This window comes from Camelus dromedarius, chromosome X (genome assembly GCF_036321535.1).
Source record: "Camelus dromedarius isolate mCamDro1 chromosome X, mCamDro1.pat, whole genome shotgun sequence".
Taxonomy (NCBI): Eukaryota; Metazoa; Chordata; class Mammalia; order Artiodactyla; family Camelidae; genus Camelus; species Camelus dromedarius.
In genome coordinates, this window is record NC_087472.1 from 108586394 (window position 1) to 108605037 (window position 18644).

The 18644-nt window shown below is 51.1% G+C and overlaps 1 protein-coding gene across 1 annotated transcript in view; it reads right to left on the minus strand.

The window, feature by feature from the left end:
• The window catches only part of SHROOM2 (shroom family member 2), a 113680-nt gene that overhangs the window by 33717 nt on the left and 61319 nt on the right, over positions 1-18644 (minus strand). Inside the window, exons 3-5 of the mRNA XM_031446655.2 lie at positions 10657-10785; positions 6552-8847; positions 5178-5275 (exon numbers count right to left, since the gene is read on the minus strand). Coding sequence (XP_031302515.2) covers positions 5178-5275; positions 6552-8847; positions 10657-10785 — 2523 coding nt within the window. The remainder of the gene's footprint in view (positions 1-5177; positions 5276-6551; positions 8848-10656; positions 10786-18644) is intronic.

Sequence of the window (18644 nt, forward strand, 5' to 3'; positions counted from 1 at the left end):
CCCCCATCCAGCAGAACCTGGTGCCGGATCAGGGGTTTCATCTCGCTTCCCACTCAAGGGGTGTGCTCCTACCATTTACCAATCGAGTAACTCTAAATGCCTTCTGAGAGTACGATTTACAAGAAAGACTTCCGGGAACGGTTTTAGAGGGACAGGAAAACTACAACAGGAGAGCATTCCCGTCCGTGTGACCTACAGCCCAGTCACATCCCAGCCATGTCCACACGTTACATTAGCCTAACATGCTTGTCATGATTAGGGACTCAATCTTGGTACATTAATACTAACCAAAGTCCACACTCTGTCCAGATGTCCTCTTTACTTGATGCCCCTCTTCCGTCCCAGGACCCCACCTTGCATTTAGTCGTCACATCCCCCGCAGGGTCCTCCTGCCTAAGTGACAGCTTCCCCGACGTCCCTTGTTGTTGATGCCCTCGCAGTTTTGAGGAAAACTGAGCATCCGGCCGGATGTCTCTCAGCTGGGCCGGGCCTGAGGTTTCTGTCCTGAGGACCCACCCTGGACTTACAGACTCAGGGGAAACCACGGAGGTGAAACGCCTTTCTCCTCAAGTGAGATCAAAGATCCTGCTGTCCACACGACAGTGTCTGCTGCTGAGCTGGCAGGGCTGGCCCCTCTGCCATCGCACTGCTGTCACCCCCACCTTTTCACTCTGCTCTCTTTGAAAGGAGGTGACTGCGTGTACCCCACATTTAAGGGGTGAGGGGTTCTGCTTCACCCCTACAGCATGGAGGCTCTGCAGAGACTCAGGGTTTTCCTGCACAGATTGCTCTCTTCTCCCCCACTTATTAATTTATTCAGTCATTTACATGTGTCAGTATGGGCTAAGAAATGGGTCCTTCATACACTGAGTTATAACCCTGTACTACTTAATTTTGTTGCAGCCTGGGTCATAGGAAACTACGCTGGCTCCCGTGTCCCTCTGGCATATCCTCATTGTTCCCGGGTTGTGCTTTTTTTCTTTTCATTTTTTGAGTACTTCCTTACTTTTGGGGGCACAAGAGAACATTCCAGACTCATTCTGCATGTTCCCTGACCCAGTCCTAGGCTTGGCTGTTTCTCCAAACAGCCCTGGTTCCTTTTAATGGAGAAGCATATCCAAGGTCAAGAGCTCGGTGCTGGCTGTGCTCCAGGAATCCTCTTTTAAAGTAGACCCTCAAGTGAATGATTTCTAAAGAGAAAGCAGTTTTATAATATTAAGATTTGTAAGTGGGTTTTCATAGATCCATGTTTCTTAGAACGACACATAATTATCAGCAGTGTAAGATGCTCAGAGCTTATGCTGTGTTAACACTAAGACTTTAAATCATGCAGCCCTTATGGGAAACAGTATGGAGACTCCTCGAAAAACTAAAAACAGACTTACCATATGATCCAGCAATTCCACTCCTGAATGTATATCCAGAGGAAACTCTAATTTGAAAAGATACATGCACCCCAGTGTTCATAGCAGCACTATTTACAAGTCAAGACATGGAAGCAACCTAAATGTCCATCAAAGGATGACTGGATAAAAAAGTTGTGGTATATTTATACAGCAGAATACCACTCAGCCATAAAAAAATGGTAAAATAACGCCATTTGCAGCAACATGGATGTTCCTAGAGAATGTCATTCTAAGCGAAGTAAGCCAGAAAAAGAAAAATACCATTTCATATCACTTAATATGTGAACTCTAAAAAAAAAAAAAAAAAAAAAAAAGACACGAACTTATTTACAAAACAGAAACAGACTTACAGACAGAAAACAAACTTATGGTTACCAGATGGGAAAGGGGGTGGGGAACGGACAAATCGAGAGCCCCAGATTTGCAGACACTAACACTATATGTAAAATAGATAAACAACAAGGTTCTACTGTGCAGCACAGGGAACTATATTCAGTATCTTATCTTGTAGTAACCTACAATGAAAAAGAACCTGCAAAGGAACATATGCGTATGTATGACTAAAACATGATGCTGTACACCAGAAACTGACACATTGTAAACTGACTATACTTCAATGAAAATGAATAAATAAAAAAGACTTTACATTGTAATTACTCAATCAACTGCATACAAATCTTCCTTTACTTCACACAGGACACCAGTGCCCTTGAAAAATTCCGCAAGTAAGTAAACAGAATAGGATTCCACAGGTAAGCACCCTGGCACACTTAAATTCCTGAGGAACCCTTCCTCCTAGCCTCTCAGGAAGGCTCGGTGAAGACTCAACCGTTTCCCTTGTCGCTTCACCCTTATGGTCAGAGGACACCCTCCCTACTCCATACTGTCACTACAAGTCACAGGTCCCAGAGGACCCTGTGCACACAGCACCCTTCACTCCCTGTATCTCAAGCTGCGAACGGGCTGCAGCCACGTCTACCGGGTGCACAAAGCCAACTCCCCAGGGTAACCGCACCAGGGACCAGAAAAATGAAAACAACAAAAGAAATGGGTTTTGTGCTGTGGAGAATGAAAGAAATCTCTTTTGACATGTTGAGGGCCACCATTCAGGCCCCACTGTCCCCGCCCAGGAAACACACTCACTGAAGACCATCCCTTAAGTCCCTTGGCCAGACCCCAAGGCTGGCAAATGTCCTTTGTCCAGTTTTATGGGGGCACAGCCACACCCACTCCTTGGTGGACCGTCCACGGCTGCCTCCACAGTACGATGACAGACTTGAGTCAGCACGGAGTTCCTCGGAGCTGAAAATATTTACCAACAAATCCTTCACAAAGCTTGTCAACCTCTGAGCTCTCAGACCTGAGTAAAGCCCAGCCTAATTTCAAAATTAAAAAACAAACAAACAAAAAAAAACTTTCTTGTGGATTCCCAGCACTGATGAGATTTTAAAAATTGAGATAAAGTTCACCTACCCTAAAATTTACCCCATGGAAGTGTAGTTCTAGTGTATTCACCGAGTTGTGCAACCATCATCACTGTCTAATTCCAAAACAGTGTCATCACCCCAAAAAGGAACTCCACATCCTCGAGCAGCCATTCCCGTTCCCCCCACCCTGATTCCTGGCAACCAGGAATGCCCCTTCGGTCTCTGTGGATCTGCCTGTTCCAGGCATTATACACATACAGAATCGTGTGGCTTTTTATTATATTGTTAAATACGTCCAAGTACAAAATATTTTCCTTGTTTCTCTAACTCTCAGACTATACATCACGAAGGAGATCTGCAAGTTACCCAAGAGCAGAGCTATAAAGCCTATGTGAGCTTAATGGCTTTCCTGGGAATGAAGTGTTATTCCCGTGGCCCCGGACACTGCAGTCCCACATCTTGTGGGTTCAGCTACCCGGGGTTCCCAAATGCCACAGAAGGACCCAATCGCTCGTCTCTCAGCAGACAGAACATGGAGCTTTGCTGGCTTGGTGCCCTGAGGACTCATCCCCTTGTCTGGAGGGAGGGAGAGCGTGGTCTACACGTGAGCCTGGTCTCAGCCCTTCCTCCCAGCCACAGAAGACTGCGTCCTTACAGATTTCGTTTTTGGTGAGCAAAAGGCAGTCTTTTGCCTGAATTTTCATTTCTTTCATTCTCAAAGTTCATGTTTCAAGGCTACGATTTCTTGCTGATAGTTTAGAAAATAAACATTCTCTGAAAAAAGCTGAAAACAGCTTTTCGACGCGCCTGTCGTGGAATGGTGCCTCAGCACTCCTCAGAAGCACACACGGTGATTGTTAAAATTGCTGGTTGTGCAGCTCAAAACCAGAAGGCTCCTGGAATGAACTCCTTCAGGGTGGTTATGCTGCCTTCTAGAAGACACGGCCGCAGCAGATGCAGCCATGGGGCCTCCCACTCCCTCCTCTGGGCCGTTTCGCTCTTGGCAGTGCCGTTTACAAAACACACACCACGTACATCAGAGCCCTGTGTGCGGCTCTCTTCACAGCCGAGGAGCTCCGCTCCCACCCACCCGGGCCCTCTGCGGTGCCAAGGCGCGAGGCACGTGTGCGGAGCCGGGCCATGTGTGCGGGGCGCACGCCCCGAGGGCTGCGGCCGGGCCGGGCCGGGCGGCGGGCTTTGAACGAGATCACAGGGGCGCTCGGCACAGAGTGAGCAAGCTGTGGCCGCGCCACAGACGCAGCCCGGTCCTGCAGGTGTAGCCTCACCGGCCTTGCTCCCTCCCCCGGCGGTTCCTGGTCTTAGCCGCGCAGGCTGCTAAGTACTTGTGGCAACATCCCGCCCAAGCACTCACCAAACACCGCTCCTGCCCCCTCAGCCACGTACACACACCCTTGTGTGAGGCTCCCGGCACGCAGCACGGAGCCAAATGAAATAAGACCCCGCTACACAAGGCCCGCAAAAGCTAACATTTAAACTGGGTATTTCTGAGACAGAACCTTCAATTCTGAGGTTGGTGTTTGAGTGTGGCAACAATCAGCAGAGATGCTCGCAGCAGTGGGAAACTCTGCACTCAGTGACCCTACTGCTCACCAATTTGCTTCCATTTCTGCATCAGCCCTCTAAACGAGGGTTGGCCCACACGTCCTGCAGCGGCCCAACCTCCCTCCTCCTGCCCTCCTCGAGAACGAAGGGCAAGACGACACTGTTCGTTTCATCTAGACTCCATTTCCACGACAAACAGACAGCTCCTAGACACGTTTTAGAATCAATGCACGTGATGCTGTAATACTCCGGCCATCCAGTCCCTTCAGATGCTCCGGTCCTCTCTGGGGATTCAACTGACACGATTTCTATTTTAAAACTCAATTAACTCATTAAATAAGGCCAATTTAGAAAGGCCTGCCCTAGTCCTTCGACTACCAATCCTTCCAGGGAGGCTGGATTTCCAGACCCAGCCAGCAACCCAGCTGCGTCCTGATGTCAAAGTATCTCTTCAGTCAGGCGTTCTGGATAAAGCCTTTCATTCACGCACATTACACTAGATATCTCATTCTCTCAACATAAAGGACTTTACTGTACGGAAAACACAGCAGCTACTTTAGGAACCAAAAATGCCACGATGGCGTTCGAAGCGTCACCGCCCTGGGGATGCTTCTGTCGGCAGCAGTGGTGCGGGTCCCTGGGAAATCGCACCTAGTTCACAGCCACTTCACGTGTGGCCAAAGCCAGACGCCCAACCACATTAACCTAGTGTTCAGCCCCACACAGCAGCCCACCCCCCCAAGACGCCTTCTGAGCAGCCCCAGATCCAGAATTCTCCTACCTTGGGCTGGGATGTCCCTCCTCGGCCCAGCCTGAGGAGGAAAGCTCTCTGTGTTCAGCGGGGTCCGCTGCTTGCCTCTGCCGTCCCACGGATGCCTCCTGACAAGGGCAGCACAATGAGACACCCAGTCATTGAGTGGCCTCCTTCAGGACCTCTGTTATCACGAACCCCCTCATTGTGGGTTGGCCTGTGAGCCTGGACCATGAAGGCAATGACGCAGGCTGCCGACTCGTGCTGACAGCCGGCCACGGGACTGGCAAGCTCAGCTCTCCAAAGGTCTCATCCAAATGACTCAGCAGGACCCTGCATCCCCTTCAGTTCTGGGCAGGAAGCAGAACTCCTATGTGAGGGCTGTAACGCTGTGTGACATGCAGTCCAGGAAACCCTCATCAAATCAGATCCAGCTGCTTACGACTCACTGCAGTGAAGCCCCAAGCCCTGGGATTCAGAATATGGCATCCTGCCCCCTCGACTGAGCAAAAAAGTAATTCTCAGAGGTCACGCCGCACAGGGCACAGGCTGGGGCACCGCCATGGCAGAAACACAGGCTCCCAGTGTCCCCACCAGGAGGCCACGTGGAAATGGGAAGCTTACAAGCACATATTCATGATTGCATAACAACCTGACTACTGGTTCCTTTTGTAAGAAACTGCATCTAATGCCACAGGAAATCTCTTCTTTGAAATAGACAAATGTAGGTTTAAGGGGGCAGAAAAAGCAGAGAGAGGGAGATCAACTGCAGACTTTGTGACAGGGATACAAGTATGTCACTTTTTAGAAAACTTTAACTTTCACCATCAAAACTCCTACCTTAAAAAAAGTGCAATAGTTTAACGCACTGTGTTTTCAATGACATTTGTGCTAGAGCATCTTTTTAAATAACTGACAAAGAAAAAAATCACTAAGAATACTACTAAAAATATGAAGTTATATCAATATTTGAAAAGTGTCTGTCATGTGTCGTGTTACATCATTACTGGAAACATTTCTTTTCATTTCAAAGGACTCACCATTTTCCATTGTTTCCCCCAGGTCCTTCCTTTCGTATCAAGGGCAAGCTAATCAGAGAGGAAGGCAGCTTAAGAAAGACATAAGGATGAGGCTGGGAACTCAAGATGTGGCTGAAAATGGAGCACCTGCAATTGTCGTGAACGTACCCTGTCCCCAGGTACCTTTCACACAAGCTGGCTCCAGAAGAACTGGTGCACAGAAATGCTCAGACAGCTGAACACCGGCATCGGGCCTTTGTATTATGAGGGTGTCCTAAACATGCCTTAAGACGAGGTTGGGGAGTTGGGTGAGGGGTTTGCATCAAAAAAAAAAGAAAGATGCGGTCAGGGGCAACTTTGTCTTTGCTGGCTTCAGGATGCTTACCTGCTTGTAGAGGTCGGTGGAGGGCGACGACCGGGACCTTTCGTGGATGTACTGTGGCCTCTCGTGCTGGTCTAGACCCACGTCCAGGATGTCGTCCGCGGAGTGGTACCTCCCAGAACTCCTGGCTTCCGGGGCTTTCCTCTGTTCCCTCCACGAGGCTTGATACTCTGCAAAGGTCCCAAGTCTCTGAGGCGGGTCTGATCTCCCCACCTGTCCCAATTTTCCAGGGCCCGCTGTCAGTGGCCTCTCTGGCATCTCTTTGGGGAACTCACCAGGCGCTGGCCTCTGCCCAGGCCACTGCAGAACAGGCTTGCTGGTTTCCTCAAAAAACTTGCACCTGTCTGCAAACGTGCGCACAGCCTTGTCCGGAGGTCCAGGGTGCTGGCGTGGGCGGTCATCCCCCGCCAGCCCCACCTCGTGCATCTTCTCGGGCTCGGAGTAGGACTTCAGTTTCTGCTCGGCCGTGAAGCGCCTCCGGCCCCTGATGCGCGGAGCGTGGGGAGGGCCTGCAGCGCACGAGGGCGGCCTGGCTGGGGCTGCCTCCCAGACGCAGGGGACGGTTTCGGGGTCCGCCGGGCTGGGCTCCAAATCGCGGCGCCTAAACGACGTGGCCTGCAGGACGCGGGCCTGGGCCTCCTTCAGGTGATCCTTATAGGTGCCAGTGAAGGTAGCTCCAGGGGTGGCCCCCACGCCACCGCCAAGCTGCGCCCCCCAGCCACGCACCTCGGCCTCGGCCTCCTCTGCCTCCGTCGAGCCGGGGTCGGCCAGCGTGGCCGTGCTCCTGCTCTTCTGCAGCCGGGCTCTCCGCAGCTGGATCTCGTTCCTCAGGGTGGTGGCGAACCGGTCGCTTCTCCGCAGGGGTTTGCCGGCCGGGGCCTCGGGCGGTGGCCTCTCTGAGGCGCCCTCGCAGCTGGTGTCGGGCCGGCGCGCCCCTTCCCGGCTCAGCGAGTGCAGCAGCGGCGTCTGCAGGGGGCAGATCTCACCGCCGCCCCCGTCGGCCCAAGCGAAGCCTCCTGTGACCTTCTTTACACCGGCTTTTCCCCCCAGGCTGGCGCCGGGGGGTTCCTCGGCCCCTGGGCAGCAGCCCTCCATCGGCGCAGCCCGCCCTCTCGGCCGGGTCCCCAGGGCCCCCTCGTGCCGGGGCGGCTGGCAGCGCGGCTGCAGGCCGGCGCCGGCGGATGCGTCCGGGCGCGGGTGCCCCTCCCGGAGCTGTGCGGCGGGGGCGCCCCCCTGTGGGCCGCGTCTGGAGGTCACGCAGTAGTAGCGGCTCTGCACATCGCTGTCCCCCTTGTGGTCCGCGGCGCCGGGCCACCCGACCGCCGTGGGGCTGTCATTCTGGAAGCGCTCAGCGGGAGGCTGTTCCCTGAGCCACGTGGTGGCCCTGGGCCCCTCGTGGAGGAAGGGACTCTCATCGCTGGAGTGACGCGGGTGCTGGCATCCGTTCGAGGACTGCGGGCAGCGGACGTCTGTGCTGGACAGGGAGGCCTGGAGCCGACTGGGAGCTCCCGGGAGGCCCTTCAGCCCACTGTCCCCAAATGGCCATCCGCAGTCCACGGGTCCACCCGGCGCACAGCCCGAGCTCCCAGTTCTCCTCCTGTCCCCGGGGAGTGCCGCTCTCTGTGGCTGATCAGTCAGTTCTGGTCTCCAGTCGCCGTGGGGCTGAGCACGGTTCAGGCCCAGAAAGTGCTGGATGGTGGCCGCCTCTGAGAATGGAGGGCCCTGAGGCTTCTCGTGGCCCTTGGTGGCAGCGAAGCTGTCACTGCGGAGAGGGGGAGGGGGCCGGGGAGGGGAAGAAGGGGCTTTTCTCCTATCGGGAACATACCAGACTGGCCCAAAGCTGGACCTCCCAGAAGCAGCCAGCTTGGGCTCAGGACTGTCCTCGGTCATGGGGCTTCTGCTGCTGTCACAGGGGACCCTCGGTGGGAAGCACCCAAGCCTCTCCTCCAGGCCCTGAGGGTCACCGGCGGCCAGGCCCTGCCGGCTGCTGCCCATCGTGGAAGCCTCCCAGAGGCCCACTTTGTAGAGAATGTTCTCGGTGGAAGAGGCATCCGCCTTGGGCAGGGTGTGGTCAGGTGTGCTGGAGCTGGTGGAGAACGAGCTGTAAGCTGAGTCCCGCTTGTTTGGGCCGCCCAGGTGGTCGATGCTGCTGTTGGACTTGGCGGCTGAGAGGCACCCGGCGGGGTAGGACTGGGCAGGCTGATCCAGGCTGTCCACACTCCCCAGGGAGCTGAAGTGGTCAGAGGTGCGCTGCAGATTCGTGTGCTCCCACGCCCCCGACAGGTCCTGGGAGGAAGAGCTTGGACATGGGGAGAACAGGGAACAGAGCTTTAGAGCAGGTCACAGCAAAGCGAATAGACAACACACGTGGGCATGGATGGCCCCATGCAGACGTGCCCACACGCACCCTAAGAACTCTAGAATAACTAGAATAATTTCAAAATTTATGTGGAACCTCAACAGGCCCTGAACAGCCAAAGCAATCTTGAGAAAAAAGAACAAAGCAGGAGGTATCATGCTTCCTGGCTTCAGACTATACTATAAGGCTACAGTCCTCAAAAAGCATGGTACCAGCACAAAATCCGTCACAAAGATCAAAGAAACAGAACAGACAGCCCAGAAGTAAACCCACATTTACACGGTCAGTCAATCTATGACAAAGGAGGCAATAACAGACAGTGGAGAAAAGACAGTCTCTTCAATAAGCGGTGCTGGGAAAACTGGACAGCTACATGTAAAAGAAAGAAATTAGAACATTTTCTCACAATACATACAAAAATAAACTCAAAATGGATTAAAGACCTAAATGTAAGACCAGAAACCATAAAAGCCATAGAAGAAGACACAGGCAGAACACTGACATAAATCGCAGCAATATTTTTGGGGGGTCCGTTTCCTCGGACAAAGGAAACAAACAAACAAACAAAATGGACCCTAATTAAACGTCAAAGCTTTTTCAGAGGAAAGAAAACCACTGACAAAGTGAAAAAAACAACCTACTAATTGGATGAGAATATTTACAAATGATATGACTGCTAAGGAGTTAATATCCAAAATATACAAACAGCTCATACAACTCAACATAAAAAATAAACCTGATTTTTAAATGGGCAGAATATGCGGAAAGACATTTTTCCATAGGAGACACAGATGGCACATGGAAAGATGCTCAACACCGTTAGTCATCAGAGAAATGTAAATCAAAAGCACAGTCATCTCTCCCCATCAGAATGGCTATCATAGGAAAGACCACAAGTAACAAATGCTGGCAGGAGTGTAAACTGCTGCAGCCACTGTGGAAAACAATATGGAGGTTCCTCAAAGAACTAAAAATAGAACTACCATATGATTGAGCAACTCCATTCCTAGGTATATACCCAAAGAAAACGAAGCCGCTATTCAAAAAGATACACGCACCGCAATGTTCATAGCAGCTCTATTTATAACAAATAAACTATTTATAGCAAAGATATGGATGCAACCTAAATGTCCATCGACAGATGACTAGATAAATAAATGGTGGAGTGTGTGTGTGTATATTTATGTGTGTCTGTGTACATACACACAATGGACTACTACTCAGTCAAAAAAAAAAAGAATGAAAATTTGCCACTTTCAACAACATGGATGGGCCTGGAGGGTATTATGCATAATGAAATAAGTCAGAGAGAAAGGCAAATACTGTATGTTTTTCCACTTCTATGTGGAATCTAAAAAACAAAAGCAAGTAAATAGAACAGAAACAGGCCCACAGATATAGAGAACAAACTGTTAGTGCTTGCCAGTGGCAGAGAAGGGGGAGGGGTGAGAGAGAATAGTAAGTACAAACTACTGTATATCAAATAAATAAGCTACAAGTGTATATTGTACAGCACAGAGAATACAACCAATATTTTATAATAACTAGAAATGGAGTATATAATCTATAAAAATTTTAAGTCACTATGTTGTACATCTGAAACTAACATAGTAAATAAACATAGTGTACCTCAATTAAGAAATATATGAAAAGTTGAAAAGAAAGGCAGTATGACAACAGGGGAGGGAAGTCCTGGGTGTCGCGGAACGTGAAACCAGCCTCCCATCCCAGTGGGAAACGAGCGCCTACCTGGTGTGGTGCCGGCCAGGCCAAGAGGGGCAGGTGCTGGCGGAGAACGGAGATGCTGCCATCTCAGGCTGGCTCTCGGAGAACTTGGTGGCGTGCCAGGAGTGAGGCCTCCAGCTCAGCTCACCCCTCCTGAAAAAGGATGCAGACGACTCAGGGACTTCACACCAAGGACAACTCCGAGCCAAGACAGCTGTAGAGGCAGGGCTCAGTCGTGGCGACCTCTGCGTGATGTACCACATTGCTGTCAGGTGCCCTCCTGCCTGGACAGGAGCATCTGGGCACAAGCACGTTCCACTCGTGTTTTTGCTGGAGAACTTACCCAAGCGCAGAGTGAGACGCACGGGCTCCAAAACGAACCCACCCTCAAGCTTCAAAGTTTATCCTAAGTAAGCACATAAATCCTGCCCTCCCCATCTCCCTCCCACCCCCCATCAAAGACCACAGCAGCATCTTCTATCTTTCCCGTGTCACTAAAACTTTGCACAGGCCCTCAGCCTCCTTGAGGAGAAGGCACCAGACTGCAAAAGGCTCGAGGAGCCCCCGGCTCAGCTGGGTCCCAGAGAGTCCCTGTGTACTCACTCACTTACCTAAATGAACACGGCCATCTGTAGTTATGAGAGTAGTGGACACTTACTCCTCTGAGCTGCTCAAAGTGTCTGCAGTCAACTAAGGGACCCTGTCATGGGAATCACCACAATCCACCACACCTATACCAACAGGCTCCAGTCCCTTCCTGCCAGGGCTTCTGAACGTGGCAGGAGCCTGCCCTGCCCCACCATTTGTCAGTGGTTGATTAGACTTTTGGTCACACCGGGCCAGGTGTGATACGGTACGCCCAGCTGGAGATCTCTACAGCTGCCTATGAACGTCTCAGAGGCTCCGGGAGACGACTGCCCTTGGGACGCCTACATCTTCAGCTTGGGACAGAACTCGCCTGCTGTGGACACTGTACAGCCCAGTCGAGACTGGGGCAAGAGTGCAATGGAGCCTCTTTAAGTTCTTGCTGGAGATCAAACATCCTTCCAACAGGTAGGCGAAAACATTGAAGAATATTATGCAATAAAGAATATTAAAGAAACATCAAAAATCACTTAAGATGTAAATCTTCTTCTGATGACTCCGATAGTTAACAAGGAAATATACGTGGGTGGCAAAATGTGGAATGTATTGACTTTATGATCGTTTCCTATGAACTAAAGCATAAAATAGAAAAATTCATCATACTATAGAAGTAAAGGGAGTGTAAACCAAGACTGTACCTCATAGAGTTTCTCAAAATCCTGGTAAGGAAGGTTCTGGCCATGTGAATTTCATTTTCAGATGACTTTTTCTGTGCTATAACATCCATAATTTCTGTCATCTTCCTTTACGGTTAATTAATGAAGGAAATAAACTAGACTGAAACTGCAGGCAAAGAGGAAAAAAAGGCTTGGAAAAGAAAATGCTTTACACTTTGCAGCAACATAGTTCAACTCTGTAACTGTAACAAGTTGGGAAGAGCTGGTTTCCTGGAGCAGTTGTGTTCCAGGGAAAGAGTTAAGTATTTCTGCTCCTTTTGTAAAAGAAAATACAGGCAGACCTCGGAGACATTTCAGGTTGGGTTCCAGACCACCACAATAAAGCGACAATCGTAATAAAGTCACACACAATTTTTGAGTTCCCAGTGCATATAAAAGTTATTTTTACACTATACTGTAGGCTATAAAGTGTACAACAGCATTATGTGTAAAAAAAGGTTCATACCTTCCTTTAAAAATATTTTATTGTTAAAAAAAGCTAACCATCATCTGAGGCTTCAGTAAGTCATAGCAGTTTTAAGACTAGTAATAACAAAGATCACTGATTACAGAGGGAAAGATATAGCTCAAGTGGTAGAGCACGTGCTTAGCACTCATGAGGTCCTGGGTTCAATCCCCAGTGCCTCCTCTAAAAATAAATATACCTAAATACCTCCCCACCACCGAAATAAAATGATTAAATACAATAAATAAATAATTCTTAAAAGATCACTGATCACAGACACCATAACAAATACAATAATGCTTGAAATAGTGCAAGAATTACCCAAGTGTGACACGGAGACACGAAGTGAGCAAATACTGTTGGAAAAATGGTGCCAAAGACTTAGTGAACACCAGGCTGCCACAACCTTCAATTTGTGAAAGACGCAGTATCTGTGAATCGCAATTAAGTGAAGAAGAATAAAACAAGGTATGTCTGTACACAGACACACATCTCTACTTGAAGAGAACAAAGTCAAAGGTTACGGTGCAAATTAGGCCTTTTTTATTAAAAACTAAATGAAAACACAGTGAAAAGGGTTGTATGTACAAGCTGTAAGTAATGGTGTCATGGCTACTGGGGACAGTCAATTTTCCCACCACATATGTGCTTTTGTCCTCAGAATCTCCTACTGTATGTGAATGTAGTGGGGAATCAACGAAGGGTGAGGCTGGTTTCTGTTTGTCAGCCCCTCTGACGGCCTGAAACGGCTGGAGCTGCGTTGGTTAAGAGAGAGGAGGGCCTTCGGCTGAGTGCTGGTCACTCCATCACAACCCGGAAAGGACCAGACGCCGGACAGCAAAGCTCTGGGGACGGAACGCTCTGGCGCCACCTAGTGGTCTCACACACTTACTGTCCCTCAGCTCAGCTTCCACCACTCTCAGGAAGGAAGCTCCTTACTGGAGGGAGGAACAGAGGGAGTGGTTTCTGATCCTAGAAACAGCCAAGAGGGGTGAGTGGGAGAGCTGTTCCAGAGGCAGAGTGCTGGGCTCGCTACAGCCCGAAGAACTGCAGGGCTCAGCCCAGAAACGCCCAAGGCCGTGCTTCTGTGCCAGGCAGTGTGGACACAGGATGGGGGAGCAAACAGCCCTGACCAATAATGGCCAGGGTGGGGGTGCTGACCCTTCCCCCTGTGCATGGGGCTCCCCAATCCCGGCAGCTCCACAGTCACCCCACCAGAGGCTAAGGGTCACTACCAGGGTCATCCCAGCACACAGGGAAGAAATTCTTTTTATTCGAATGGCTACAGATGATTGTATACCTTAAAACACATGCTTATTGCAAAAAACACAGAAAATTTAAAAATTAAAAAGCCAATAAAACGACAAATGAAAACAACCCATGACCTACAGATGAGCACGGGTAACATCTCTGCATCTCCTTCCACCTGTTTCAGACAGATGAGAGCATCCTGCAGACCTGGTGGGTCCTTTCCTCTCTGCAGCCTGCCTGGTTTGCTAAGCATTCTCCCATGCCATTGTCACTCGTCTAAAATGATTTTTAATGGTGTATAATTTTCCTTTTGTATAAATATTCAAAAGCGATGCTGGAGACTATCAACACTGGGTCTTGTAAAGATACTCCAAATGGAATTATTCATCCTAACAACAGTTCCCTGAAACCTTTCCCCAAAGTTGCACACCAAAATTAATCTAAATTTACTCCAATTTTAAAAAATAATTTTATATACTAGGCAGTCTTTTTTCAAAGGAAGGGGTTCAGGCCACAAATATTAAAAATGCTGGGATATCACTGAAAATTAACCGATCTAGACATCAAAAATTCATTTTTAAAAAGGAATTATTCAAACAAGTGCTTCAATGAAATGTTTATCGTTAGCACAATGAACAGAATTCCCTCCTTCTCCTCAAAAAAAAAAAAAAAAAAACACCCCAACTCTCTTGAGTGCTTTTTCCCTAACCTTTCCTAATGAGGCAAACAGGCACTGGCTCACCCAATAAACACAGTCTGCACTGGGTCCCCAGGAGCGTGGCTGGTCCGACAGAAGCAGACCTGTGGCTGGGAGACCCGCAGGGAGGGAAGGGCCCTGCTGGACAAGGAGATGGGGGTCATGCGCAGGGTGCTGGTGGGGCTGCAGTGACACTGGCGATGGGGACGCCTCAGGAAAGGAAGACCAAGAGAGATGCCTTGGGGGCATCTAGGAGGAAGGCAAGGGGACAGCAGTGGGAAGGGCCTTGGGCACAGGGCAGGCTGGCAAGTCCCGCGACCGTGCCCCAGAGAGTTCTGGGGGGACTCGGCGAGCCCCGGGCAGGGGGCCCCAGTGAGTCCTGGGGGGACTGGGGCGAGCTCTGTGCAGGGGGCCCCAGTGAGTCCTGGGGGAGCTGGGGCAAGCCCCAGGCAGGGAGCCGCCGAGTGTAGGAAGGGGTGGGTACACTTCCCCGAGAGACAGACCTGAAGAGGGGACAGGCCCCTGCGATGCTGAGGAGGCACCTGGGCTAGAGAATGACAATGGCAAACACCCTTTTTCACCTTTAAAAAGGGAACAAACATAAAAGCACCACCCTACAGCCATGAAGTGGAGCATTGCCCTGAACCGCCACTTCCTCCCTGCTCTAGTCAGACTCCAGGAGCCTATGTGCTGACAGCTTCTCCCTCTCCCCGTCTGTGTCCACCTCCTACCTACAACACCAGCTCCCTGCAGCTTAGCTCTGGCAGCTCTTGCCCTCACTCCAGAACCTTCGGTGGCTCCCAGCAGCCACAGCGAAGCCCTGGCCCCCTGCAGCACTCCAGGTGTGCCCCCCAGGCCGGCAGCACTGGCATCACCCAGGTACAGACTGGGGCGGGCCCAGCACGCCTGCACCAGCCCCCTCTCCCATTCCCTCTGCCAGCCTCTTTAGGAAGCCCTGGGATCACTGACACAAGTCCCTGTTTGTGCCTCAAAGCCAGCTCAGCCTCCAAAGGACAGCTTGACTGACCGCCGACTTCGGCTTCCAGCCCTCCTTCCTTCGGTGGGAGTCACCACTGGTCAGAGCATCTGTGGTCCACGCCTCGCAGCCCACTCAGCGGCAAGCTCACAGGAGCAGGGATACTGTGAGCCACTCAGCTGCAGAGCTTCTGACATACGTTACGTGAACCCACAAAAACTCAGGTCAGAGCGCTTTACAAAAGGCAGAGTTCTTTCCCCAGCAGTGCTCTGACAACACAATGCTGTGGAGGGTGACATCACGCTTGATAAAAGGGGATAAGGGTCCAGTAGTTCCTGCCTTTATACACGAGGAGAATTAAGTCAAGATAAAAATTCCCGAGTGACCTCGATAGCTGAAACCGATCTAAGACATCAAAGCTGCACGTTAAGTCAGCGCCAGGGCTGAGCAGCAGCATTCGCACGGGATGGAAACATCAGGGTTCCTCTCCTTGAGGCCGGGTACCCCTCACCTGTCCCCTAGGGCAAGGGCAGTGCAGGCCTGCCAGAGCCTCTGCGGTTCCCCCGGGTGCGTCCGCAGAAAAGCCTGAGCAGAAATGTCACATAATGAACACAGGCAGCATCAGAGCCAAATGACGTGGCTTTTCTTCTGCTAACTTTTGAAAAGGGGGGATTGAAAAAGACCGTGTCACCCAGCACTACTAGCGCTGGAAAGGCTCCGTCCCAGCCACCTGGGTGCTCAGCCCCCATCCCCGATTGTTGAGCACACAGTTTAGTTCATCTTGGTCTCAGAAAGGCACGAACACAACTTCCCAGCTACATTTCAACAGAACGGCTTTTTGGCAAAGACACGCAAGTGTGCAACCATTAATGTAACTGTAAGGAGCCCTGGGGATTAGCAGCAGGGCTAGTGAGCCTTACACGTCAGAGCACAGAAAGAAAAGGAAGCAAAGCATCCCCTGCATGCTGTCATACATTTGACACCATCTGCATTTTCAAACTAACTTTCATAAACACCACTTGTGTACCTTGCAATGAAAAGACAAAACCTTAACATCTTACCACTCTCTTCTTGGTTTAGACTATGAAATGCCTCACACAATAAGAGATTCATCTAATTAAGTTGCTTAAGCCACACACTAAGTCTAAATCTGAACAGAAGCAACCTTTCCCAAAATAAAGCAACTCTGACCTCTGTGTGGATTTCTTCCTCCTGCCTTCACTTAATAAAAACAAGAATGGAAAGCAGCCCAAACAAGTCAGTGTCCACACCCAACTGCTGAACATAAACCTCTGTGTCTACTGTTTTAACAAGAAAACAAACACAGAAGCAAAGCGCCACCATCCCCCAAATGCTCAAAATAGAAACTTTCCTGAAAATTGAACAAATCACTCAGACCACCCTCCGAAAGCACTGAGTTTTTGCCAACACCCACCAGTGCCCCCCCTCCAATAAGACGCACACCCTCTGTTGGAACACACACAGTTTCTGCCCCAGGAAGAGCTCGCGGGTCGGGTCGGAAGGGGAGGGGAGGGGAGGGGGGACACAACCTGATGGGGTCCTAGATACCCCTTCTCCTTAGGCTTCACCACTGCGCGTAGCCGCTTCAGGAACATCTGTGCTCATCAATGCCGGAGCCACGCACAGAGCCACCTGCTCTCGGACAGCTCCAAGGACCCAGCAGCAGAGGGGGGCAGAGCAGCACACTGGCTTGGTGCAAAACTCCCTGCAACTCAGTGACAGCCATAAACCCATGCACGTTGCTAGAAACTTGCTCCCAGCAAGCATGAGCTGCATCACTAGACCGGACCCCTCCTTTCTTCAAATGTATACCCACGCCACCCCGCCTGGCGAACCCCGCCTGCAGTGAACCTCCACCAGTGGGTGTTAATCTGCTCCTGAATGCAAGCTTAGCCGATGTAATTAGAGTCACGAAGAGTTTCAGGCTGCCAGCCAAGAGGCAGGAAATAATACGAATCAACCCTATTGGTAATTTGGCCCTGGCAAAACTGCTCGCAGCATTGGACGGCTCCAGAGTAAGAAGACCGATGAGGTGGCAGGAGTACTTCATCGTAAACAAGACTAATATTACTAAATAAATTTGGAAGAAAGACCAGAAGAGTAATTACAAGTTTTAGACAGTAATTTATGGTTTGACATTTAAAAGAAAATTTCCTGGTGGTGTTTGAAATCACATGTACTTTTCAAGAGCTGGACGTATGGTAATTCGCCTCTGATCTGAGAACAACGGATGACTGTGTCCCGGCGCTGAGCACACAGAGCTCTCAGTCACATTTCACAGCACCGGCAGCGACGCCTGCACCCAGCCCCGGCGGGCACTCCCCGTCCTCAGCTCATCTACCCTAGCAAGGGGCTGCCCGCACCTCCACTTGTGACCCAGTTTCTGGCCATAACCTTTTCCAAGCACATCTGCTTACACCGGTGCTATGACCACCCAGGAAACGGCCCGTGGCCCTCACGAAATACCAGCGCCCGGATCCACCCCAGATGTGCCCATCGGGCTCTCTGGGGCGGGGCCACACACCCAGGAAGAGAGCACAGGTGACACCAGTACGGAGACACGGGCACACAGGAAAAGGTTACCACCGCCGCCTGAACGCTCCCGTGAGCAGCACCTGCTCCGCCAGGCAGGGAACAGCAGTGCCCAGGAGGCAGGGCCCAGCAGGACCGTGCCACCCTGCCTGTCTCCCCCAGTCCCCTGGCTCGCCTGACTCCTGGGCAGACACTGCGGGTACCACCTGGGCATCTGCAAAGGGACCATATGTGCACTTGGTGGGGCAGCTGTTACCACTCTGTTTCCAGCGGACACGGCTCTGGGAGAAAGGAGTGCTGGCTCCCACCTGTCTGGGGACAGTGATCAGGGCCACTGCCTCTGAAGCATCGGTCTCCTAGCCCTGGCCCCTCAACAATGACAAGACACGGGGTGCCCACGCCCCGGGAAACCAGACGCCACCACTTTGTGAAAATGGCCTGCCGCAGCCCGAGCCTGGCGGCCAGGTGCCCCGCTCAGCACATGCGCTGGAACAGGACAAGCACAGCCAGCAGCTGGCACGTGCAGGAGGGAGCTGGCCATGAACCACCGTTCCCACTTGGTTTCCACAACCACGGGTTCACATCGTGCGCTGAGCTGCACCACACGCCTCTCCCCGTAACCCTGCACAGCACCCTCACCCGCGCTGGGCGCTCCGAGCCTCAGGAGCCTACCCCGTTTTCACCCTTCATCAGTAAAGCCAGCCTATCTTACGGTACCTGTGTTGTGCAGGTAGTGAGGCCGAAATCAGGTGGGGCAACATTTGATAT